The 27,163-nt window shown below is 40.9% G+C and overlaps 1 protein-coding gene across 5 annotated transcripts; it reads left to right on the forward strand.

Moving 5' to 3' along the window:
• Positions 1-789: 789 nt before the first annotated feature.
• Positions 790-27,106, forward strand: radil (Ras association and DIL domains). Of its 5 annotated transcripts, none has more exons than XM_027283253.1 (22): positions 790-1,239; positions 2,967-3,071; positions 3,166-3,184; positions 3,328-3,445; positions 4,353-4,857; positions 7,735-7,842; positions 8,366-8,481; positions 8,573-8,755; positions 8,843-9,548; positions 10,250-10,380; positions 11,601-11,638; positions 11,814-11,935; positions 12,089-12,201; positions 12,461-12,577; positions 13,812-13,935; positions 17,164-17,336; positions 17,544-17,694; positions 18,723-18,949; positions 19,488-19,821; positions 21,616-21,755; positions 22,780-22,919; positions 23,153-27,106. In XM_027283253.1, exons 3-22 carry the CDS (start codon positions 3,174-3,176, stop codon positions 23,250-23,252), a joined length of 3,657 nt encoding a protein of 1,218 aa, XP_027139054.1. In that variant the 5' UTR covers positions 790-1,239; positions 2,967-3,071; positions 3,166-3,173; the 3' UTR covers positions 23,253-27,106. The 5 variants fall into 5 exon arrangements, with proteins under 5 accessions (XP_027139054.1, XP_019117343.1, XP_027139055.1 ...); XM_019261798.2 differs by having other exon boundaries at positions 791-1,239; positions 11,784-11,935; XM_027283254.1 differs by having other exon boundaries at positions 791-1,239; positions 11,784-11,935; positions 21,703-21,755.
• Positions 27,107-27,163: the final 57 nt, after the last annotated feature.

Raw genomic sequence — 27,163 nt, forward strand, 5'->3', positions numbered from 1 at the left:
GAAAAGATGTTAGTGGTTGTTACATAGACTTTATTGTTATTAATACAAAACCAGAGAAACTAGGAGAGAATCTATCATTTTAGTTAAGTTAGTCAGTCATTCTTGTATATGTATTAATTTATTATATATTAATTAATATATTAATTATTGAAATATGTATTTCTTCTATTGCAGTTTGCAAATGCAAATTGTTTCAAAGTTACTGCTGAAACAAAAGCACTGTGGAATAGAAACATGAAGAGTTCTTTGTTGGCTCCTTCAATTAAGAAAAACAACATTGCTTTTGTTTGGAACAATCTGTAACAGTGTTAAAATATAATGATGAGATTATTATAATAACTACAAGTAACTGAACATAATTTTTTTTTAGACACCTGGATTATATTCATCCAGAGAGAACATTACAAAGAGCTTACATAATAAGTAAATAACAATAATATAAATAAAGATCAACATTAAAATATAATTAGATATTATAAAATAAGTAATATGAATAAATGCAGACAAAATATATGCCATTAACCATACAACTGTGAAAAATTAAAAACAGGTTCTTATTATGAAATATTCCAGATATTTTAGACACGTCATAATAAATTAAAGGAGATATTAACACATTTTAATATGATTAAGATAATTTACTCCATAATATCTTTATGTATAATAAGATTAAATATGTTGTAATATGTATTTATTTATTTAAAAGTTGTTTATTTATTTATTTATTTATTTATTTATATTGATTTAATTTATTTATTTATTTATGTAATAAGTAGGACCCCCATTATGCCTCCATGTTGTGCTTGTACCGCCGGTGACCACCAGGCGACGCCATCTCCGTAGACTCGAGTGCCAGAGCAGGTGCGCCGAGGTGAGGCAAGCGCCGACGCCGAGAGCTCGGGTGTTTCCGGCTCGGCTCGGCAGTGAACCGCTGTGGATGTGGGAATGCGGTTGCCGGAGGCAGCGGGCATTGCTGGACACACGGCGGAGATGTGCGCACAGAAGCAGGAACCGTCTGCGGTTGGTTGCCGTCCAAGTTAACGGGCTGTTTAGGGGGATGTGGGTGGGGAGCCCCCCTTGGACGGCTGGGTGTCGCTTGGAAAAGGGCAGCTGGGTGTTTGTTCCCCCACATTTTCTTTGGAGGGGGGATTTTCTATCTTTTGTAGGAGGGAGACGGAATGAGAGAGAAGCCAGGAAGGATTCCCCAGCAGCACTATGGAGCCACGCATTGCAGGCAGCGTGAGTACTAACGCAACAGACACCCAGGAGAGCCCTCAGGGGACTGGGCTTGTCACTGCTGGAATCACACCTCAACTTTTCCCAGGACCTATTTTATTGGCGGAAAGACGCGCCACAGCTTTTTTTTTATTTATTCTAAATTCATTGTTAATGAGTGTTCACGTGTCGAAACAGTGTTTACGCTAATTGATTAATGATTGTGTGCGCGCGCGCGTGTGCGCGTGTGCGTGTGTGTGTATAATAAGCTCGATCTACAATCACCAGACACACCTGCTGACCGTCAGAGGCCGGGGCTGGTAGCTTTTAGTGCCGCGCCTGACGACTCATCAGCGGATTAATTTCTGAGGATTTTCTCCTGCCTTTTGTTGCTACGGCGGTTGCTACTGACGACCACTGAGCCCGGAGTCGTAAACAGACGGACGGACACTGAAATTAAGGGCAGACCCACCGTAGTCACAAGTTTAGTCCAGTATTATGTCGCCTGTTTTATAGCTGATGTCTTTATTTCTGACCTTCCTCGTAGTCTAGACAAGGACAGAGGTGCTGGAGAAGTTGATGTCTGTGTGACATGATTACCAAATGTAACACTACCTCCTGGGTCACCAAACACAATATACCAATGCAAAATTTAGGCCTCTCTCTCTGACTGTGTTTCTTTCTCTGTGTATGTGTATGTGTGTGTGGATGCAGGAGGGGTTTGTTGGTCCCAGGATTGAGTTAACTGCGGCCAAGTAGCCAGATTACTGTGGATTAGCAGGCATTTAAAATAGTCACGTTATCCCACCAGTGCCTGCAGAGTCAGCTACAACAACACCTTTTAGGCTGCCTGCCAAATATTTACAGAAAAAAAAGAGATAAGGGAGATAACTGCACAATCAAAAACAGACTGCATGAGGTTCTGCTTTCATCTGCTGCTCACAAATCTGGTTTTAAAATGTTGATTCCTGATGTAACGTGCATGTGAAAAGGTCTTCATCGGTCAAAAGAGTTCATCCAAAGCCAAGAGTGAAGCGTGACTCACCTTCTGCAGGGACACAGGGTGGAAACAGACCTGTTTATTGAGATAAAAATGCATGACCTGGATGCAGGCAGACGTAGTGTTTCATTTTTTATTTATTTTTTATTCTTTATTTAATCGTCAAGTTCAAGTACACCCCAGAGGAAAGACAGTCAGTACAGAGGAATCAATGCAACACTATCAGAAGCTGAAAGATGCAAAAATATATAAAATATTAAAGTAGTAATTTAGCAGATTGACAGGAAATTAATTGGTTTAAGTCATTATTAACCAAAAATGCTAAATATTTTTATTTTAAAATGAGGACTGCAATCTGAAAAAGTAATCTCACAACTACTTTCTGTCATTTTACAAACAAAACAATACTTAAATGAATAATAATAATAATAATAAAAACAGAATATTCATATAGATACAGATAGATGGTTTAAAGTAGCCGTACGAAGCTGTACACAGTCGAGGCCCAGAACTCTGCAGATGGTTCCCAAGTCAAAAAATGTCTTTGGCAGGCAGTAATGTGATGTTGATTTGCAATTTTGACTCTGGTGTGAAAACGGCTTAGTCTGTCAAGAAATCATTAAAAAGCTAAAAGCCACAGCAATATTATCTAAATCCCAGAGGATCTGGAAAAGAAGTAAAATTTAATGAGCCAGACTTCAGCAGGGACTGTAAACTTTAACATTGTCTTTTTTTCTTTTCACGTCTCCAGTGTGAAAGATGACAGTGAAATGAAAAGCAAAGCATCTGACCCTCAACTGTAAACTTTTAGCGTGTGCTGCTGCACACAGGAGTGACAATACGTGACGGCGTCAAGGTACATACACTCACTCTTTGTTGTTTATCATGGTGTGTTCATGTTAGATACATTTTACATAATAGATTTAGAGTAGATTTTCTTTACCTTCCAGATCTACAAATGTTCTACAAGTAAGTGTAAGATGTAACTGTGTGTCCACCATCATCTTTTATGCATGGACTTTTTTTAATAAGAGCGTGTGTGTGTGTGTGTGTGTGTGTAAACATGCTTTTACGATGGAAGTAAAGCATTTAAACTGTATTTCCTCGCTCAGGAGTTGTGGAGTTTGTGAAGCTGACAGCAGCATCATGTTCTACGGTTCTTCCTCTGGGGCGAGTATGTCCCTACCATCCAAGAGTCGTCTGAAACGACAGAGCAGGACCTTCACACAGGTGCACACACACAAACAAACACTGACATTTTAATCCAAAGTTAGTCTCGGAGACCATTTTTCAACAAAAACACACGCTAGTAAATATTAAGTGTTTTTTTAGTAAAGAGCTTGTGCACTTCTATACTTAAAGGGTCAGTTCACAAAAATAGAACAGCACATATTTTCTGACTTTTCTCATGGTGTCTACACGTGTAGATAGTTGTTTTATTTGCTAAGGTGCAATATTTAAAGATTATTCAGTTCAAGTGTGATTTATAGGCATGCTAGCAGTGTGACTCTAGGGATGGTGATGTTGGTCAGTCGGTCGGTCTGGCTGAAATAGGTCAAAATCTACCGGATACATTTTGCAGAGATTTTCATTGTCTCCAGAGGATGAAGCACACTGACTTTTGTGCGAGGTTTACATTTTTAATTTTGAGTTAAATGTCTCAATAACTATCGGATGGATTGCCATGAAACTTTGTTCACACATTCATGATCCCCTCAGGATGCACCAGAGATGCTCTATAACAGAAAATAACTGACTGTAATCTGCAACAATGACTTAGAGTATGCTTCCTGTAACCGAAGTGGCCGTGGTCCTGATTTATCTGTATGAAAAATTAAATTTTAGTGTCAGGATGTTCAGAAAATATGTGGTTTGTGAAACATGGGTCCAGTGTTTACTTCAGTGAGTAAAAGGTGACAGACTAGTCCATAATCACATAGCTGCTAGTGTAATCATCCAATGCTCTGTTCACCTCCAGTGTACTGGGCTGGTCTGCATGGCTGAATAACACGAGCAAACCTGTTTGTTTTTTTGTGATTTTGGTGAACTCACCCTTCATAAGAAACCCATACTGTACATTATGATCTGTGATAAAGGGGCCCGGCAGTACATTAAGTTTTGTTTGTGTGTTCACCAGGTGCTATACCGTACTCTGAGTTACAGAGATCGTGTCCCGGTAGAAACTGGAACAAACACTCGTGGAGACCGGCGTTCAACGACTGAACCCCCAGAGCGACCGGCAGATGACCCAGCTGAACTCTCCACACAGAGCTCAGCCCCGGGGGTCCTGAAGATTTTTGGAGATGAGATTTGTGCTGGTGCTAACTACAAGAGCGTCCTGGCCACGCCACGCTCCAGTGCACAGGAACTGGTCAAAGAGGCACTAGAGCGATACTCGCTCAACAAGAATGCTGCCCACTCTTACGTCCTGTGTGACGTGATTGGGCGTTTGGAGGGGGGAGGTGGGATAGGAGGAGGAGGGTGGCGAACTGAATGCTTGCGTGCGCTTGGGGACAACGAAAAGCCGCTGTTGCTCCAAGAGCTTTGGAAACCCCGAGAAGGCCATGCTCGTAGGTTTGAGCTGCGCAGGAGAGCAGAGGTGGAGGAACTCAACGCCAAGGAGAAGGATACGGTCACTGCTGGTGAGGAAACACACAAAGACATAGACACAAACACACACACACACACACACAGACACAGACATACAACAGCTGGCCTAATTCCCTTCCTTTCTTGACATGTCAAACTCAGCAGAAAAGCACAGCTCGTTACCTCCTCTGCTGTGTGTGTGTGTGTGTGTGTGTGTGTGTGTGTGTGTGTGGATGCAGAACAAAGGCTTAATCCCTAACAGAAGATGTTGTTCCTGGGTGATTACCAGTGTTTTTGAATGTGGAAGTGGTGTCCTGTGAAGACAGTGTTTCATTTGGGTTTTTAGTAGAAACACACACACTTGCATGTGCAGTTGAGCATTTACAGAAACACACCCACACACACACACACACACACACACACACACACACACACACACACACACACACAGTGCAGTGGAAATGCTTGGACAGCTGATCGATTGATTGAATGAAAGCTGAATCCTCTGTGACCGGAGGTGCGGATGGGTGTGTGCACTCTAGTGTGTTTTTATGAATGACATGTTTATACTACAGTGAGGCAATATCATTTTCTCACTCAACACTGTAGTGGGTCACACTTACACTGTGTACTCAAGCTATACCAAAGTTAACAGGCTCAACTCTCTTGTGTTAGTAGATTTCAAATGATGATGATGATGTGAAAACAAATTGCACAAACTACTTTACATCTGCAATGCAGTGATATGAATCTCCGACTATGTGAGCGCGTGTGTGTGCTTTAGAGCTATGAAATGACCTTTATGTAGAGTGGTGTACTGATTCATGAAAAGTTTGCCATTTACACACAAACATGCACGCACTCAGCCCTGTGAAGACATTTCTAAACACCCAGTTAGTGTATGACAGTGCTCAGAGACACAGAGCAACTATTTTCAGCTTCACACTCACACATTGCTCTTTGCAGCCACACTAGCATTTCTCATGAAGCATGCCAGGGTTTACTGGTTGCTATGTCAACTTCTGTGGTAGCCAGACAGTCAGTCAACAATCTATTTTTTTTGTTGTACAGTTGAATTGCTTAATATTATCTTGCACATTCTGGACAGTACACAAGATAATATTAACCATTCTGTAAAATCCATGAAGATGATAAGTTTGGTGTTATTTTATATCTTTTCAACAAATCCCAGGAAAAGACCAAAACTCACAATGCATTAGACCATCTGTCAATGCTGTCTGACTCGAGCTGCAGCGATTAGTCAACTTATTGATTAGTCAGTTGACAAAAATAATAAATGGCAACTGTTTAAATAATAATGCATTTTCATGCAAAAATGTCAAAAACAAAATGCTGGTTTCAATCCTCACAAATACACAGATTTCCTGCTTTTCTCTGTTTTCTATCATTGGAAACTTGTAAAAACTAAAAACTTGAAGAAAAAAATGAATTGAAAAGTATAGCATATTTCTAAGAGACAAGTTCTGTCAGGATTTCAGGAAGTTTTTAAACAAAAACTTCCTTTGTTCTATCCTCCAAAATAAGAGGAGGTGCTGCTTCGGCTTATGTGATATAAAACCTGAATATCTTTGAGTTTTATCTTTGAGTTTTATGACTGTGAAAAAAGCTAACAATCTGATCACTGTGTGCTCTTGGAAGCTCAGTGAGCATTTTTCACTTTTTTGACATTTTATGGACCAAATCGTTGATTAATCGACAAAGCTGTAAAATAATCAGCAATGAATCAACGATGAAAATAATTGTTAGTTGCAATATTATTTCTGATTTTCCGTCTGTCTTGCAAACACATAGTTTCGTTTTAAAAAAAGGTTTTGTTCATGCAGTTGAGTGCCTGTATTTGCACATATATTTAACATGTTTATATTTATTTTAGTTTGTGACAGTCCCTGCTTTTTTGTACGTTTTGTCACTGTGAAGCATTTTTCCTCCGTTTCCCGTGGGATTCAAAATGGCAAACAGTTGCTAATTGTATTATATAGCAAACATCACTCAAAAGAGTATTCACTGCAGGGCTGTGTATGGTGGATTGACTCTAAACATTGTTAGACAACAATAGAGCTCTAAGCTGTATCAGGATTTGGCAATACAGACAATATTTGTTTGTTGGTTTTGGTCTTTTCGCTGGATTTGTTTACAATAAGAGAGTGTCACCAGCCTTCTCCTCTAAAAGCATTCCTTACTGTGCTTGGATACAAACTGCAACTTGAACCTCTTTTGTATGAAACATAAACAGAAATATACTCGCAGCAAAGAATGCTCTCTGGGATAAAACTGGTTTATTAACTAATGTATATATCAATACATATATTTTCATTTTGCACTAACCTTTTCTCTTTTGTGTTATAGTGTTATAGTGTCTCTTTCTCTTCCTGTCTTTCACTTTGTCTTTTTTTCTCCCCTGGTGTATGTGTGAGCATGCATGCACATGTTTAAACTGTTACACACATTTTAAGGGTACGATAGGATTTTTCATTAATAACACAGACACATCACGGCCAAGTTAATTCATTATTAACCTTCAGTGGTACAATATGTGATTCCCAGTTCTGCTGGTTGCAGTCTCGCCTACCAACAAACTGGGAAAACAAATTGTATTTATCCTAAAACAAAAGCACTAAGCAGACCATAGTTTGCAATATAATATACATACTTGTTGCCTGACTTTGAATACATGATCTTATTTATTTGACAGTGATATGTTAGAGGGGAAAATCCTGCACCTCATACCTTTAACTGTGTATCTCTCCTTACTGACTGCTGATGTAACTCACTAGAAGCACCTCAAACTATTTTTTGCTCTATGGTGCATGCGTGTCTTGTGGCGTGCGGTTGGTGTATGTGTGTATTGTGGGGGTTGTTCAGTACGAGGGGGATGTTTTTCCTTCGTAACCCGTCCCACCCTGCTGTAGGGCCCAAAACATCCCAATTCCTGGCGGCTCTAATGGGTCGGTCTGGGCTGGGCAAACACAGGAGCTCCCCCCTGCGGTGTGGTCGAGTGGTACAGTCCAGCTCTAAAGGTGGGGACTGGTCTCAGGTAGGGTGGCTGTCAGTCATTGCCATGGAGACCACCTCTACCTGCCACCCCCATTACCAGTGATTCAACCAGTGTGCGTGTGTGTGTGTGTAAATCTGTGTGAGCCATCGCATGGCCTCAAATTCAAGTCATGAGGAGCTGCTCAGTTCACCTTTCATCAGGTTCACTGTTGTCAGCCACATGTGCTGCTCCATCCAGCACCATTTACTTCATCTGACTGGTTTTGTTTGACTTCCACTCAGCTCACACATGACTGTTATGTCACTACAGTCTGAGAGGTCACTCATGATTCAAACACACATGCTAACAGCGTCACTTTTAAGAACTTTGTTTTTGTTTTCCACTTTTTGCCTTTCTTTTCTTCTGTGTCCTCAATTTCTCTCTCTCTACCTGCTCTGCCTCATCCTTCTGCTCCTTTTTATTATTCTCCACCTGTTCTCCTCCCTCGTGCCCTTCACTCTCCCCTCTTGTTCTCTCTCTTGCTCCTCCTCTCTGCCTCCCTGTAGATATTAATGCCCAGGCTCGTAAGCTCCAGAGGAACAGGGCAAAAGGGACTCTGACCCTGCCCCGGTCCAGCAATTCATCCTTCTGCCGGAGCCTCAGTGAGACCAGCCTCAACCAGGTAGGGCCTCACACTGAAATAAATTATAGTTATTATTTGTGTAATAGTAAATCCTGAATGCATGTCTCTGTGTGTGTGAATGGGTCTTTAGCTGGGAGTGGGAGACGAGCCCAAGCGTTATTACTCCACCCTGCCAGGGCCCTTAAGAAGTCGAGAACGTGAGGCAGCCTCCAGTGGCCGGAGGAAAGAGGATGGGAGTCAGGGCGGAGGAGGGGTGAGACACTCACTTTACCAGTCGCCGCACCTCCTGCTGCTACAGGGATACAATCGGCAGGTGAGAATGGGGAAGATGTTCATGTGTTATGTTAGAGACTTATAATATATCTGATCATGTGATATTTGTTGTGCTGTGCTGTCACAGGACTGTTTGGTATACCTGCTGAACAGAGAGCAGCACACAGTCGGCCAAGAGACTCCATCAGCTCGCCCCAACATCTGTCTCTTCTCTCCTGACATCCTGCCCCTCCACTGCCGCCTGCGCCGAGTCCCCGCACCCCGCCGTCATGCCAACAACAACAACAAGGGAGAAGAGCAGGCAGAGAGTCAGCAGTTCTGTGTCGCCGTTGAGCCGGTGCTGCACGCCACAGTTCTGGTGAACTTTTCCCGCTGCGAGCGCTCCACCACGCTGCGACACGGTGACCTCCTCTCCTTCGGAGCACATTACATCTTCCTGTACAAGGACCCCACGAGTGCTAAGCCTTTGCCTGCTCAGACCTTGGCACGCCTCCGCTCCCTGGGGCAGCTTTACGACGTAGGGGTGGAGGAAGGAGAGGGCGGAGCTCAGACTTGTAAGATGTGTGGTTCCGTGTTGAAGGACAGAGCGGCGCAAGTGTCAAGTGTTCCGGCAGTTAGACGCAGCTTCAAACCTCACCTGGTAAAACCCCGCAGCGGGGGGACGGTAGCGGGGGGCCCCCATAGTTTGTCAGGAGGGGAAGGTGGAGGAGGAGGAGGAGGAGGAGGAGGAGGAGGAGGAAGAGGGGGTCAGAAAAGAAGACTACAGCTGGAGTTTGACCAGGCTCATGAAGACCAGCTGTTGAACAGGATAGTCTCTCTCATTGAACCTGGAGGTCTGTGCTCTGATTTATAGTATAGTAGAGAATATAAGATGTCAGGGGCACCACAAAACAATGTTTTTAACTCAGTGCATGTGTTATGATGGATTATTGCACCAAAATAACACCTCAGTGTTATCTCACCATGCAGATAGTTTTGGTTTGCTATTATTATGTTGTTCTGAGATTAATTTGTGGTGCCCTGCAATGAAAATGATATTTTTTACCGTTTTATTTTTAGTAACATTTTTAATTTAGTTGGGGACATGAGATACAGAACAACAGAAACACTAGAATGAGTCATTAAACACAGACAAATACACAACTACAGTTCATTAGACAAGGATTTGGTATTTGTATTTAAACAAAAAGGCTTAAACACTCCCAAGAACTCTCTTTCCTGAGAGAAAGAGTCCCATTTCATCCAGTATTTTTCACTCTTGTGTTTCTGTGGAAAGATAGTGTATATAGAAAGAAGTTTCCATGAAAAGCAACATCTCTTTTCTGAATCAGTGTCCTCGTTACTCCAGATAATCCACAGTCCTCACTGTCAGCTGTTATCATAGGAACTATTTCCTAGGCTGAAAGTAGTTAAAGGTTTTTATTTCTTTTAAAGAAACGTTCTAAATATGTGAGCTTCATGATTAGATGGACATCACTAAATGAGAAAATGTGTTTTTTTTACGAGTGTGCTGACCCTTTAAACTCCCTCATAGGCGACGACCATAAGCTGACACCTGCCTACCTGCTGTGTCTGTGCATACAACACTCTGCCTCAAGCTTCCCACCTGGGAGTTTTGGAAAACTGCTGCTCAAGATTGTGCGACGAATCCAGACCATCGCATGGGTCAGTGTCTGCCTGTCTCTATGTCTCTCTGTCTGCCTGTCTGTCTCTGTGCCTGTCTGTCTGTCTTGTGGTACTTTAATGTCTCTGCTTAAGATGACCTCATGTGGAGAGAAACTGGTCAGCCATGACAGGTCAGGTGAATAGTTAAACAGATATCACATGTTTTGTACTGCATTACGCACACAATATTCTGCTCTACCAGGGATGAAGATAAAAGTCCATCATATGTCCAGCTGAAACTGTCACTTGACAGAATATTCAATGCAGCAGTTTTAATATCCAGTTAATCAAAATCATTTGAAATTAATAAAATATGGCAAAATATTCAATGCAGTAAACATAAAGAACTTTGCCTAAAAAAATATATGTTATGCTAAATGTCATTCTTTTTTTGATACTCCTTCCTGCCGATTGATCTTGAATTCTGCTGATTTGGATCTGTATTGAGCCCCGTTAACTGGGCTGAGTTTGGTAAATGTATCACCAAAATGCTGAATCTGCAGTTGATGCTGATACTCTTCAAGTTGAACATGGAATCAGAGTGACCACTTGGCTATAGCTTGTTGCTTTACTGTATTATTGAATAAGAAAATATATTTAAAAGATTGTAATTACCGCAGTCTTCCTCAGGAAAATTGTTCAAACAAAGGCAGTAAGAAACTCAAATCTTGACACATCTTGTGATGCATCTAATTTAGTCAGGAGATGACGGCCTCAACAAAAGCTACACTCTTTTAATTTATGGAAATTGCTGCTTCTCTTTTTCACTGAAGGTTGATGTTTTGTTTTTCTAGTGTATATAGATTTTAAATGAACAGAGGTGGTTTCAGATCAGGTGGTCGGTCTTTGCTAAAGAGCACTGCAGGAGACCCAGAATAAGCTGCAGCCTCCTGTTTGTAAAAAAAAATCTTTTATATCTTTTGTTGCAAAAAATGGGGGCCGGGTGGGGTGGCAGGGTTCATCTCATAATAAGAGTAAGCTTATATTCAGTTCAGTGGGGCACAAAGCAATTATCAACCTGCGTCAGGGTGGCTGTGTTAGGTTTTGTAAATATGATAGTGGTATTTCTTTATGCAGGTTAGTGATAGCGTCATGAAGTGTGCTTCTCCTACGCACATCCTAAAAGTTTAATGAGCACTTAATTGCTCTGTGTGTGTGTGTGTGTGTGTGTGTGTGTGTGCGTGTGTGTGTGTGTGTGTGTGTGTGTGCACGCCTTGCAGGAGAAGACAAAGGAGCTGGCTCAGAAGCAAGCTCAGCAGTGAGTATCGCTTTCCATCAGAAAGAGGCCATGTGTGCTCATGTACCATTTTTGAGTTTGTATGACGGTGTGTTCAGTCTGTCAGTATGTGTGTTTAACCCTCCACTCTGTGTGTATGTGTGTGTGTGTGTCCATGTCCATGTAGTCAGGACCCAGCCTCTCTGTCTCTGCTCAGTATCTCAGACTTAATCCCAGACCTGCAAACCATCTTCTTCTGGATGTCCAACTCCATCGAGATCCTCTACTTTATACAACAAAGAGCACCAGCGTACACACACAGCATAGAGACACTGCAAGGTACACACATACACTGATGAATGAAGAGTGTGGTAACAACTTGTCTGAAGAGCAATTCCTCACGCTGACATACAGTAGATACTGAGACAGCTTCATCATCTTCCTCCCTCTCAGTATATGTCTGTTGCTTCTATCTCTCTCATCTGTGTCTAGGGTCAAAGGAGTCGTTGCTATCGGCGACCATATCAGCCAATGAGGAGGCAATGACTATCTTGGAAGAAGTGATCATGTACACTTTCCAGCAATGTGTGTACTATGTCACCAAGGTAATCTGTCACCGTGGCAACGGTGCCATCTTCTTAATGAGCGAGACTATTTTTTATTTTTTTTATCTTGTTTTTAAAACTGGGCAGGATGAATAATAACAGACCCTCATTCACACTGACTGAGTGTTACACACACACACACACACACACACACACACACGTGACATATATGAATAAGTTGGACATTAATCTGCAATTTTAGATCACTTCCATCATCATACGTGTGTGTCTGTGTGTGTGTGTGTGTGTGTCTCTCCAGGCTCTTTATGTAGTGTTACCAGGTTTGTTAGACTGTAATCCATTCCCAGTCGACAGCTCTGAGCCCTGCTGGAAAGGAGGTGTAGGGTTTCCTGAACCTGTACGCAGAGTCCTGCAGGTAAGCACGTTTATTATTTTGTACTGTAGTACAGCTGTAGCATAAAAATTGTAAAGTAGCAGATATTTTGATAAATTAAGTATATTTTAAAGCTCTCTACTAGACGCGTTTTAAGTCATAATGCTTTAAATAGTAATAGTAATACTGTCACAGAATCCTGCTCATATAGACATGTATTCAAGAACCAGTGTCAGATTTAGTGGCATCTAGTGGTGTAGTTATGGATGCTTGCTGCGTCTGTAGATATAAAAGGCTCGTGCTAAAATAACAAAAATATTCTTATTTTCAGGTGATTATACAAAAATGTAAACATATTATACTTAAGTTACGTTATGGAGTTTTATTGTAAAAGTAGTTTTGTAAAAACATTTCTTTACGTATAATATAAACATTTACAAAGCTAATTTTTAAAGTAATTTAAATCCTGTGTAATTTAAATAGACAAATATTTTGTGACCTAGTACACAGACTTATTATTTTACCATATTTTACCATGATCTTGTTTGTTGAACATGAAAATTATTTTTCTAGAAAAAATTGACAAAATTACAGAGTGGGATATTTTTAAAAAATGATATAGATAAAATAACATGACATTCTTTGTTTCTAAACTGGCTTACGACATTAATCAGCAAATTACCAGCAGCATGCCTATCCAAACTATCAAACACACTGATCGATGTGAAGGGGAGATTTACTGCTATAAGAGACACACACTGGTCTTCAGGTTAGAGTGGACATTTATTCTTTATTTTGCCTCATGCAGCAAGAAACATTGTCTCATAAGACCTGACAAATAATTGCAAAGGTCAACACAGCCAAACTCTTGCTTTGTTTTCCACATATTTTATATTTTGTAACCTTGTGTTTTTTCAAAAGTATTTGTTGCCAAACTGCCAAATGGGTCATTGATGAATACAAATTAACGCTGTGCAGCCAAACCTTATTCAAACATCTAGATTATTTTAATTTCCAGTGATGATTGCAACGTTTTAAAAGGTACTGATTATATTAGATTATATGATTATATGAATTTTGGGAAAGTAAAGACTATAATATTTCCATTTGGCTGAATATTTTACATTATTGAGCTACAATGAAAAGATGGAAACTCCTCGAACAGAATATGTATTATGATATACATAGTTTATTCCATATTTGCTAGACTTGCGCATGTCTTTTTACAACAACAGTATTCCTATGCTCATCTGTATGTTTGCATGTGTGTGTGCAGGTCTTTCAGAATGCCCAGGAGCTTTTGCAGGGCTACCAGGTCCACCCGGAGATCCAGGCTCAGATGTTTGCCTACCTCTTCTTCTTCTCCAATGTGTCGCTTTTTAACCAGCTAATGGACAAAGGTAAGGCGAAAAGCATGCTCACTCACACTCCATTAGACCTCCCTCTGGGTTTGAACAGTTGTTAGTGTGTGGGAGAGAGAGAGAGAGAGAGAGAAATAGAGAGTGTCCTTGTGTCCTTGTCAGCATTTTGACAGTGACTAACCCAGATTTGTCCTCAATGCCCTTCTCCTATCTGCATTCTGTTTCTCCCCCCTACTACTCCTCCTCCTTCTTGCCTTCCTTCCATCTGGCTATCAGGGGGTAAGACAAAGAAAGATAGAGGTGGGATTGGATGTAGGCGAGAGAGAGAGAGAGAGAGAGAAGGGGTGGGGGGGAAAGGGCAGAGTGAAGGGTAAAAGGCTGAAAGGCCGCACAGTTGTTGTGATGACCTTGCTAATAGTCTATTAACTTGTCTAAATGAAGAAAACAGGCATTTACGGCCAGCTATATCTTTGTGTCCGACTACGTACCACTTCCAACCTCTCCACGCCCTCTCTTTGTATCTTTAGCCACACATATAGACACACACGCAACTGCCATATGTCTTCATTAGCCAGTGGAGACAGCAGAGATCACATGTCTGGCACAGGGAGGAGACGAAATACCTTTATATTCATGCAGAGGCTCCCCTGTCCCCCACCTGATCTCCACCTCCCTCTCTCTGTCTGTCTGGCTTTCTCGCTCTCTCCCTCGCTCCCCTTTTTTTGTCGCTCATTTATATTTCTCCACTGATGGTGTCCATGGTAACAGCGAAGTGAGTTTATAGCAGGTAACGCTGACGTTTGCACCGGGCACTCTGCAACTCACACACACACACAAACGCACACACACACTCACACTGTTTGTCTGGTTATTATGGAAACTGTGGAAGAAAACCTGTTTGGAGATATGTTATGTTGCAGACGCTCTGCTCATCGTGGATTTGCCTGATTGTGAGTGTTTTACCCTGCAAACATATTATAGCCGATAGCTCTTTGTTGTTACGACTGTGTGTTTGAGAGCGCACAGTGGCTTTTGTGCATTCAGAGGTGAGTGTGTGTGTTTGTAAACTCGCTGCTTTGCAGCATTATGACACCTTTGCTAAGAGGTTAAGTGATGTCTCGTCTATTTGCATTGCCTAACACATAGATTATTGTATAAGACATAAGCCTATTACAGAGGGGAGTGTGTGCATATGTGTGTGTACATCCAAAACATATGGCAGAATATTGCAACGGTTGATGTGTGTGTATGCGCTGTCTGCACACAATCCTGCCTGAAGCTTCCTGTCATGTCTAACTTTTATCAACCTGCGTCAGGGTAGCTGTGTTAGGTTTTGTAAATATGATAGTGGTATTTCTTTATGCAGGTTAGTGATAGTGCCATGAAGTGTGCTTCTCTTACGCACATCCTAAAAGTTTAATGAGCACTTAATTGCTGTGTGTGTGTGAAATTTTGTGAAAATGTTGTGAAATCTTTTTCTATGACTGTATAAAAATGGACAGCGTATGCGAGATGTCACTCACAGGTTTTTGAAAAAACGTTTTGAAGCTCTAAATCTGTGACTCTGGTCGCTAACATCTTGGCTGTCCTGTCTCTTCCGCCTCTCAGCTAATCTAAAAATTGGGATGAATGACAAACCACATGGTGCTCAAACAACGCCACCTGTCAATCAAAGTCAGACTGTCACTTTAAGCTTTAATATAATTTTAAATGGGTGAGATTAGCTAAAGAGACCAAAACTGTTGTACCAGGCTGTAAACATGTTTATTTCTGCTGTGAAGTTTTAACATTTTTGAATTTTAACATGGAGGCTTATGGAGATTTAGTTGTTCTGGAGCCAGCTTCAAGTGGCTACTCAAGGAACTGCAGTTTTAACACTTCATATTAGCGTCTCTTCACAGACACAGAGGTTGCTGCTCAGTGGAGACATATTTAGTTTGTGATACTTATCTGAATCTCTGTAAACTGTCAAATGCCCAAAAACTGGCATTGATTGTCGTGATTAGATTCATCATCTTGTTTACTTATTTACTGGCCACCTTTTTGTTGGTTTGCTGCCGATTTTTCTATTTGACTGATTTTGACTAGAGACACCTGATACTTTTTTCTTTTTTTTAAATTCTGGAATGAATGGAGTGCAAACCTTTTCATAATTCTTAATAAATATCTTGCCACTATTTCGCCACTGCTTATATATTTATGCAAAGTTTATAATTTGGTAACTTTGACTTTTTTGTTAAATGAAAAAAAAAATCTAATTAGGTTAATTATATTATAAAAATACATACATATATACAATACATATTTAAGGAGTTTGAAGATCACTGTGGGTATTTTTCACTTTGATTTTATTTATTTATTTTTACATTTTAAGGACCAACCAATAATCAATTAATCAAGAACATATTTGGTGGATTAATTGTTAATGAAATAATCATTAGTTGCAGCTAACCCTATATGAAGCAGTTGAATATTGAGAGGTTGAGTGGGAAGAGTGTTCATATTGCATAGGCTTGGGTGTGCTATGGGTCTTATTGTACTTTGCAGTTTGTATTTACTGTTTTTTGTAGCATTTTTATTTACTTGGTCAGTGCAGATAGAGATTAGCTAGAATGTGCATCTCTTCTCTGTGTATGAGGTTCATCTTTTTGTACAGAGAATAAGAAAAAAAAAAAAAAGTTACTAAAAAAAAAAAAAAAGCTTTGTAATTTGCACAGAAACTCTGGTATCATTAAAAATCTCAGCTCTGTCCCAGTTGTCTGTCAGTGTTTGGGGGGGCTATTTCAAAAAACTTAAATAGGAATTGTAGCTGCAGTGAGGTAATGAAACAACAGACTGACAAACTACGGGATGCCAGCTTGACAAATGCTAGATTTAATGTTATTGCCCGCTTAACTTGCCACGCAACTTCCTTCCGGTTCTTTGACATGATTTAGTGAAAGAAAGGATTACACACAGTGTAAAGCATGAAGGCTGTATGCTCGGTTGTTGTGCAGTAAAACCAAACAGTCAGCTGAGCCTCTCTGCAGCAGTCGATTTGTATTCTGCGAGGAGCAGGTGGCGGGTGGCTATCGATGCCATTGTTTCATTGACTTCAAAATCAAGGATATACAAGGATGACTTTGACACAAACACACATGCAAACAAACAGTCCTTTTTAGTCTGCTTTTCTCTCAGGCATGTACACATCCAAGAATAGAAATCAGAGCAGAGCAAAATCCAAACACTCACTTTGATGTGTGTGTCTGTGTGTGTCTGTGTGTGTAGGTCCATCTCGAGGTTGGTTCCAGCGCTCCAAGGTGTTGCAGATTCAGGCGTGTTTGCGGATGGTCATGGAGTGGGCGAGCAGATCCGGTCTGGGACATCTGGCTGACAAATTCTTCACCAAACTCAACAGCACTGTGTCCATACTGGCCACACCACCACAGCAGCTCACACAGGTAACCACAAACACACACTGAAGACAATCAGTAAGAGTGTATTGCAGTTGTGATGCTCAATCCCATAGTCATCTTTGAAAAGATTAAACCATTAGCTTGTGACAGGTCAAACATTGTCTCACCTCCCATGACTGCTCTGCTGCATTTTTAAAGAGGCCCTTCCAGGACTTTGGATTCATTTCTCTTCTTCTTTTTCTTTGTGTGCAGTTGAGTTGGCGAGCTTTGTCCAGTGAGCATCCGACTCTGAAACCCGTTCAGCTGCACAGGATTCTCACCCAGTACCAGCTCACAGCAGAGATGGGCCCTGTCCCATCATGGCAACCCAGCAGTGAAGACGAGGCATATATATACAGAACAGGTAGGAATAGGAATTTGTGTGTGAATGAGTTTGTTTTCATGGCCAGTAAAACTGTCCAAATTATGGCTTCATAAAGCCTGGTGTTGAGTTGAGAGGTTGAGAGTTTAGCCTGTAGGTATGATTTGTATATATACTTTATATAAAGGCATATTTAAAGTCACTGTGTAGAATGATATTTGTGTGAGTTTGATACTAAAAGGTTGTTTCACTTACATCTGCTAAAGGAGGAAAGTTTTTCTATGCTCATCTGAGTTTAAGAAATGTACCTACAGTACAGGGATGATTTTGTGACATGACGCATGAGTTTGTGAGCCATCATGGTCGAGTATGTAACTTACACATGTGAAAACATATTTTGTCCAGCAACTTTTGAAAAGGCAATATTCAAAGGGATTTTCAATGAGGGAGAAGGAGTGATTTTTACTTTTTATTAACAAAGAAAGTGAACTTTTTGATACAATTTATTATTATGGGGTGCTGCCCCTGTTTCTCTCCCTGCTTTTCTGTCTGTCTTTGGCTCTCCTATATAAATAAAAGCATAAATGCCCCCCTAAAAAATAATAAAAAGCCTTGTTGATGATTGATGCTGCAGGGAAAAACTGTTCATGTGGTGTGTGGCGTCATTGTAAACCTACTTTGGTTTCTGACTGTCTGAACTTTGCTGTATTTACGACTCAGATTCACCAGCTGAGTTTGCATCTGCACACATGGTACAGAGTGATCAGCTGGCATATTCAGGTTTCTTAAAACAAAAAAAAAACAGGATAAAAGCTTTTCTAAATTTCTGAAAAGGCTCTAATGTGAATCATAATCAGGATACTAGATACACACTGCTCCACCTCAGTAGCTACTGTAACTAGCAGATTTAAATGACTGTCATGTAGATAATGTTTGTGCACACGTCAAGGAGTTGTTGGGTGAGAAAGCTGCAAAACAGAAAGCTGATAGCGCAGCTGTGCAACAATCCTGGATCAGGCCTTTAATGTGCAAGTGTAGAGATGAGTTAACATCAGCTTGTGTGTGTTTAGTGGACCTCCTGGAGAGCTTTGAGAACCACCCTCCCATAGTGCTCCCCAGTGCAGGCTTCAGAGTGGACCTGGACAGCGAGTGTGTGGAAGACAGCATCTACAGACAGCTGCTCTACATCCGCCACTACCTATGGGGGCTTCGCACCAAGACGCAAACACACACCAGCACTCCCAGCGTGCACACACACTCCAACGGAACCAACACAGCGGACTGGCCCGACGTTCAGGTCAGAAAGACTCACACAGACACACATACACGTTACTGTCAGATGCACACAGCTAGCAGTAATCCAGGCCATGTGCCTCGGCAGCTGTGGTTGTTGCGGAGTTCTTCATAATCCCATAAATGAAAGACAAAAACCCTCTACTCCAGCCAACCCACACACACATACACATACTCACTCACAGAAACCTAGACATGGTTAAATCATGGTTAATCTGATTAGTCTTTAGGCTGTCTAATTAGTGGGAACGGCTGACTAGACCATAATCCCTAGTGTTATTGCACCCTCATATGTACACACACACACACGTAAACAGAAACACGTATACATTCACAAATATGTAAAATGGTGAATCTGCCTGTAAGATAATTATGCATCTCTTTAATTGTCTTTAATTGGACTCATATCTAGGAACAAATACTGCAACAAGAACCCTGAAAGATAACAGGAATATTCATTTTCCTCCCATTTTCTAATCATTTCATCCCCACTATACACCTCATACTGACTTCTAAAGTCTCTCTGTTCAATCCTGCCACAGAGGGAGTTGTTGCCTCCGTCCCACAGCAGCCCCCGCTCTGGGGTTCCAGGGGACGAGGTGACAGCAGAGACAGGAGAGGAGAGGGGACGGGACAGACCCTCAGTCCAATCCCACACACACAGCCTCAGAAGGAACGGCACCATGCACCACCCTCGAACAGCAAATCCAGACCCGTCCTGCCTCCTGACCCCCCCAAACACCCCGCTGTACCCGGAAGGAGGAGGAGGAGGGCCTGGGTCAATCATAGGCCCCAACACCCAGACTAACGGCTGCACCAGTAGGACTGTGGCAGAATGTAAAAGGACAAACGGACTCATCAGCAACGGAATGGAGGGTAGGCTGAATAACATACAGCAGATGGACAAAATAATAGGAACACAAGCATCCAGTTGAGAAATGCCACAGTCGAAGTCTCCAAAACACACACAAGATTCACACAGAGTATTCTTTGTAGTGGCTTCTGTTCTAAATCACAATATCGTATGCTGTTCTTCTTATTTTGTCCACCCAAATGTGCAGTTTGAATTTTAAGTCTTGCAGTTACATAATATTAGGGATTCATTGATCCAACTTTTACTCCCAATACCAATTCGGATACCTCAGATTTCAGATCTGGGGATATCTTTTCCCAAATTTATATCTACTGTATATATTATCTGTATACATCAAAATCATCTTTATGTAAGGTAACAGCAGGTTTGCTGTGAAAACACTGACGTCACGGCCTTTTGCTTAATGACGCATTTTGTTTAATCATTTGGACCAGTGTTTTGGATCAGTGTATTCCTACACAATTATATATTATCAGCACACGTGCTGCACATTATGCAGTGCATGCATGTGATCATGAAGATAAAGTTGCTCGTGTCACAATCAGTCTGAAAAATGTTTGCACTCTACCACAAGACGTTTTACATCAGGACATACAGTATCTTACTACCAACTTCAACTTCAAGCTTCATTCATCAATATTTTTTATATTAATAGATTAAATGACTACAAGTAATGCTCACTACCAAAGACCATGCCAATATAGATATCAATTTAGACAGGTTTATTGCATATTGTGGATAGATGTGAACCGAGATGATGTGCTGTACGACGGATGGAGGGTAGGTTGGATGGATGATGGGGCGAGAGGAGAAATCAGGATCATTGATTAATGGAAGAGATTGACCGGTGTCGGCTGGTGGCAGGGGGGGACAGAAGAGAATCAGCAGGGAGTTAAGACTGAGTGGGGGAACTGTCTCTTTGCCACTCTATGTAGAGAGATGGATTGGAGCTCTCATGGTTCCTGTATTTGAAGAAAACGGAGAAGAAAAAAGAAGAGAGAGTTTTCATACATCCCTCCTCTCTAAAACCCTGAGTCAAAGTGCAAGTGAACAGATAAGGCCTGCTTAAGTACTTGAGATGCGGAAATGGGATGAGTTCAAGGCGTGGTCCTTGTTCCTGAGCCTAGTTATAAAAATGAACTTAAAGAAGTCGTTAAACAAATGAACCCACTAAGAATTATCACCAACTGTTGACCACCAAAGATTTTCAGCATCTTTCTTAACTTAACACATTTGGTTTAACATTTACTTCTGATTCTGAGTTTTCTCAGAAAATCTTCTGCAAAGATTCTAAAAATACACTGCACGCTACCTGACGAGCTCCAAATGGACAGGACAACAAATTGAGCAACTAGCTGGTGAAGAATGTTTAAAATCTAAATTTATAGTTTTGCATTTTTGTTTTGCTCTCTGTCAGGCCATTGTTTGTCAACCATAACTTTATAAACCGATTGTACTGTATATGTTCTGCACTTCTTCTTTGTGCAGTTCTGTAGTTGATCTGCTGGAGCTCATTGGTCAGCTCTGTGCCTCACATGACAGCACCATCTCCCCTGCTGCTGCTGTCTCTACAGCGTATTGAGTGTGACATCTGCAGGCTCTTGTCAGAAGCACATGTCTGTGTGTCAGATTAGCTCTGTAGCTGGATTGTTGCATGTGTCTCAGTATCTGTGTGTGTCTTTTGCACAGCAAGACCTCTTATGTTTGTCCAACCCCATAGCAAGACCCTTTGTGTGTGTTTGTGTTTGTGTGCGTGTGTGTGTTTTTGTGTATTTGGGTGTCCGTGTCCTCTGCAGGATGTATTAGTGGGTGTGAATTTCCTTTCCCTGTATCCTCCCCTGGCGCCCCTCCCCTTCCTGATGACTTGTGTGTGGTGTTTGTAGTGGAACTGGACAAGGGACCCTACGGACTCGGCATGGGACTCATAGACGGTCTGGTGAGTAGACAGAAGTTTGAAAAGTTACATTTATCTTACCTGTCAGTCCAGGTGTCAACAGTGTGCTTTGTGATTCATTGGGATCCGAAAATTACATTTACTTTATTATTGATGTATTTTAGTACAACATGACCAAATCTGGGAATGAATGTTAAATGAGAATATTTAGTAATGTGGATGATGACCAACTGTTGTAGATATTTATTTTTGCAATTATGTTTATTTAATTAATGTAATTGCACCTTTAACCCTCACTATTTATTTATAAGAAGCAAACTAAAATAAAAAACATATCACACACTATAATATAGTCATTAAGACAAAACATTTTAAAGAGTTGAGCTTTGAAGGATTGAAAAAAACGTAGATAAGTTCAAGAAAAGTTCAAGTCCAAACAGTTTGATCGAGGTGGCGACCATAACAATTAACACTTAAACAGACTTTAAATCATTTTTAAACTACACTATATAGTATATAAATTTTTTTAGATTTAATAGAAAAGTTTGAAACAAGAACACTGAAATAAGTTAGAAAATGTGTCATTTAACAGTGCTTGAGACACATTAAAGCTTTATATTTATAATATATCACTAAAATCACAGACGATCGGTAGGTATCAATGTTCTGTATGTGTAAATACACAATGAGGATCCTGATATACAATAAATGAATGAGGGCGGGGCAAAGATAAGATAAAGATATTTCTCCTGCTAAGTCTGTTAGCTCACAGTGTATCATTGGTTTATACTGTGGTCACTTAACTGGAAGAAAAAAAAATACAAGCTGTGTTCATATTATCGGTTTTCTGAAAAGTCGATCAGTAGAGTATGAATCACCTACAGCTTTGATAATCAGTCGTCAGTTATTAGGCATAAGTGCTGGGCAGTTTTATGTCATTATAAATTGAATATCTTTGCGTTAACTCACCTTAGACAAGAAACAAAGTGTCATTTTTTATTAACCATACCACATGTTCGACTAAATAATAACACACAGGTACGCTAAACACCTCTCTCTCCTGCAGCACACTCCTCTCAACGCTCCAGGTATTTACATCCGGACTCTGATCCCCGACGGACCGGCTGCCTCTGATGGCAGACTGAGGATCGGAGATCGCATCCTGGCTGTGAACGGGACCAGTCTGATAGGAGCAGACTACCAGAGGTACTGTTTGTGAACACAACAATGGGCTGCTGGAGATTAATGATACTACTGATACTGGCATTGATGCCAGAGTGAGCAGTCTTCCTACAGTGTTAACCATACCCATGGCTGTCAGCCTCTTAAGCCTATTGATTACCTTGATTGATTGGTGCGAGCTCAGACAGTGACGCGACTCTGTCTCTGCTGAGCTTCACGTAACTGGACTCTGACTTCCTCCTCTGTGCTTCTTACAGTGCGGTGGATCTGATTCGTCTGGGAGGAGGACGCCTACGTTTCCTGGTAGCCAAGTCCGACCCCGATGTCTCAGAGAAGATCAGTGCCTCCTCCTGCTGACCACCTCCAAGCCACCACTGCTGTGCGCAGAAACGCACAACCCACTACTCGGGACTGTAGAGGTGGGCCAGCAGGACGACGAGGGATACAGATGTGTGCGCTGATGGACAGGGTACACACAGACACACGCACCCCGTGCGTATAAATGCAGCATGAAGTATGAATGTGAAACCTAGTGTCAGCACAGCACAAAGCCAAGCAATCAAACTGGAGATAACGCTCCATGACTCCACTCCACAGCTGCCAGACCTGCTTCACTCACGCTGACTCCTACTGGGTTTGTGTGACAGACAGAATCCGTAACCCGCCGCGACATCAAAGGAATGCGCTGCGAAGAAAGTTGCCTAATTAATCAGCATTCGAGGTGGCCGAGGTCTAACCAGCCAGTACGCAGCCGATGTGGTTTAAAGCACAGTAGATTGTAGGATGTTAATTTCTCTCCTGTCAGCCCTCGGAGCATGTGCGCACATTGGACTTTTTCCACCTGTTTTTAGAGTAATTTGTATTAGTAATTCAGACATTAAGTAGCATGGTAAATTAGCTGTCCAGCTCTCCGACAAAGGGACTCACATAAACTGAATTTTACAGTGCTGAAAGCATTCGCAGACAAACAACTTAAGGCAGCGTCAGTGAAAGCTGGATGTCTCACACAGTGCTTTTAGAGTGGAATGTTTTATAAACCTGTTTGTTAGCAGCTCCCAAAGCACCGTCAAACGTCTACCCAACAGACTAAACGATGGCGTATGAATGTTGACTTTTGTACCGGAGACTGGGCGAAAGAAGCTGAGGAAGTCAACTCAAGAATGTCGAGACATAACAGCCCATCATTTCACACTGAACCTCATCACTGGACAGTGGAAAACAGATGAACTCTTTGAGGCTCGACATGCAGCAGTTGTTTATTATTTACCGGGTGATCAAGATGACATGCTTTCACTCCAGAGTTTCTGATGCACAATCCTGGTGTGTATAAACCACATTTTTGTTGTTGTGAATATACGCTGTATTTATCTGGTAAGGTGTAAATAGTCGTTTGTAAATATTTAACACTTGTTCACATTGTTTGGACGTTCAAAAGAGAAACTGCATTTGGGGAACTACTCAATCATTTTGTTCTGAAATATACTTGGTCAGTGAACACTGAAACCTTCTGATGGGAAAAAAAGAAACGAGCATTTTCTGGAATGATACAAATAGTCATGGGTTGTATACTTTTTCTAAATGTCATTACTTTGTTTCACATCTTATGAGCAGGAATATAACTTGCTGGAACTACACGCAAATTACAAAATAATATTTTCCTTCTAGTGCCCAGCCATAGCAGATAGTTGTGTTTTGGTTAGGCTTTTAAATATTTGTATCAGAGATTTCAGAGATCTCCAACCCAACACAATAGATGTGAATGGAATTTTGTTGCGGTTGTTCACAGCAGCGAGAAATTACATTTCGTGTTTCCAGACTTAGTGTCTCAGTTGCTCTGGATAATCCACAGACCTCACTTTGGTTTTTGTAAGGACTATTTCTATGAAAGAAAATAGTTCCAATGAAGACTGTTTACCATGAGGGCTGTATATTTGTGTTGAACGTAACCGCAAGCGCTTGCTCACTCTCATTCACCGTCTATGTCTCTCGACCAATGCTCGGTATTTGTTTGTGTTTTTACCCCCCTTCTGTCTTTCTCTCTCAAACCATCGGACACAAACCAAAGGAAACTTCTTTGTGTATATTTTGCAGTGTAAATTGCAAGCCTGACAGATTTAGAAGCTGGGTACATGAAATAAACAGTATCAGAGTTTAGTCTGGATAGTCTCAGTTTCAGACACACTTCAGAAGGTTTGACCTATCTGATTGGCGGCCGCAGCGTGACGTCGGGTTGCGTTTTTCCAAAAGTTCGATTCGGTTCAACTTCTAACCAGCAAAACGCACTAGCTCCACTCAAATGAATGGAAAAACCTGCGTTTTTGCCACAGCACCGGATCCTGTCTGAATGTACCCTAACAGCGACATTTTCCTGGTGGAAGATGTTGCTGATGAAATAATTTCCATTCACTTCTTTTGTATTGGGATGGAGGCAGAAATCTCAGGAGGCATATCCAAAAATGTAAAGTAAAACTATTTGTGTGGCTAGATCCTTTTGAAAGGAGGTTCAGCTAGAATAATAACAGGTCACCTTTTATAAAGTCTTTAATTCAAAGCGTAGGTCACTACAAGAAAAGAAAAGCCATGTATGCTGCCTGGCCTTTAGTTCTGACCTCAGCTCTGTAGAGCTCCCCTGGGACGCTCTGGATCACAATCTCAGGGGCAGTGACCCTCTGCCAGCCTGTGACCAGTCCCCCTGCAGAAAGAAGAAAACATTGCACAGCTGCAGAACGAAATGTTCATCGAATGTTCAAGACGTGGCATCAAGAAGCTGCCACACAATGCACTGAAGGACTGCAGGGCAACTGTTTTTAATGTTACCAGGGCTGCAGCATGATTTTTTAAATTTATTTTTTTAAATTGTGGATTAATCTGTCATCATTTAGTCTGTAAATTGTCAAACACCCAGCCAAATGTCCAATCCCGAAAAAAACTGAATCCACAATTATCAAACCCCCATACTGTATTTGAGAAAGCTGATCTAGCGAATATTTTTACCCGATAAGACCAAAACAACAAACTAACTTCAATCTTCTATTATTTACACAAAGGTTAAAATTTCACTCTGAATGTTTCTTTTTTTTCCCCCTCCATATTTAAATCTGTTCATTTCTTTTTTGCAGTAACATTTTATTTTTGTGCATTACAAAGTTTGTATGACATGCATGTCGATTCTTCTCTGTTCATTATTTATACTGTTATAAAAACGATGGTACTAAGAATGAATAAAGATTGTTGGATACTTGAATTTTTTTCTTCTTAGAAACCCAAACGTCAACAACAACTTGCAGAGCTGGAATGTGAATCCAAAACACTGCTGACACCTGGTCACATGAGAGAAGACAAAGAAATAGTCTCTACTAAGTCAATGAGGAATTTTAATTTGTGCTACACATTTTAACAAATCACAAAAAAAAAAAAAAACAGGAACATTTAAAAATACATATACTTCTCTATTTCCAGAATGTTTACGTATTGATGACAGCTGTTTTTACATATAGCAAAATATTTTTTCTTTTTTTCCAAAATGAGAAAAAAATACCTTCTAAATAGCTTTGTCATTTAGCAGATAGAGCAGCATACAATCATTACGCATCTTTTTTGTTTTGTTTTTTCTAATAATGTGCAACAACAATCACGGAAACCTTGAGCAAATTGTGCCTGATTGCCAGCTAAAAATGAGGCCTGTGCGAGGACATTCGGGAAAAAAAAAAAGCTAAAAGGCAGAGTGAGAATACAGAGAGGGGTGTGGTGTGGTAGTGGGGGGGAGAAAGTGCTGAAGAAGATCTAATTAAGGCAGTGTCTGTGACAGGAATTGCCAGCAGCTTGATGCCTCTGTAGAGACAGCAAAGATAGGACTGCTCACTGAGGAGGAGGGACAGAGGTAGATTGGGAGAAAGGGAGAAATGTTAATGCATTTAGGGGAAACTGAAAGCAAAAGAGTGGGGGAGCCAAAAGTAGAAAAGATTTCAAAAGTACCATACAGAAAGAAAGAAAGCGAAAGGAAAAAAAAAAGAAAGAAGACGAGAGCAGTTGAAATTTGTGGTCATGTGTTGGTCCCGCCCTTCCCCTGATAAAACTGATACAAGCCTACTGATGCAACATAACTGTCACCATTGTAGTGTTGCCGATCATGTACTGTTAAAGAAGCGCTGTGTTAACAATCTAAAAAAGGTAAAGCTGTCTAAAGGTTAAAATAAAATGACAAAAAAAAATATATAGAAATATTTAAGGCTTTAAGGATTATTATTACAATAATGCTTTTCTGTGCT

This window comes from Larimichthys crocea, chromosome X (assembly GCF_000972845.2).
Source record: "Larimichthys crocea isolate SSNF chromosome X, L_crocea_2.0, whole genome shotgun sequence".
NCBI classification, from domain to species: domain Eukaryota; kingdom Metazoa; phylum Chordata; class Actinopteri; family Sciaenidae; genus Larimichthys; species Larimichthys crocea.

What these genes read in the sequence shown, in the direction of transcription:
- radil (XM_019261798.2), top strand. An exon ending in GTGAGACCAGCCTCAACCAG is followed by an intron (nt 8,482 to 8,572) that starts GTAGGGCCTCAC and finishes ATGGGTCTTTAG; the next exon opens with CTGGGAGTGGGAGACGAGCC. An exon ending in GCTCAGAAGCAAGCTCAGCA is followed by an intron (nt 11,639 to 11,783) that starts GTGAGTATCGCT and finishes ATGTCCATGTAG; the next exon opens with TCAGGACCCAGCCTCTCTGT.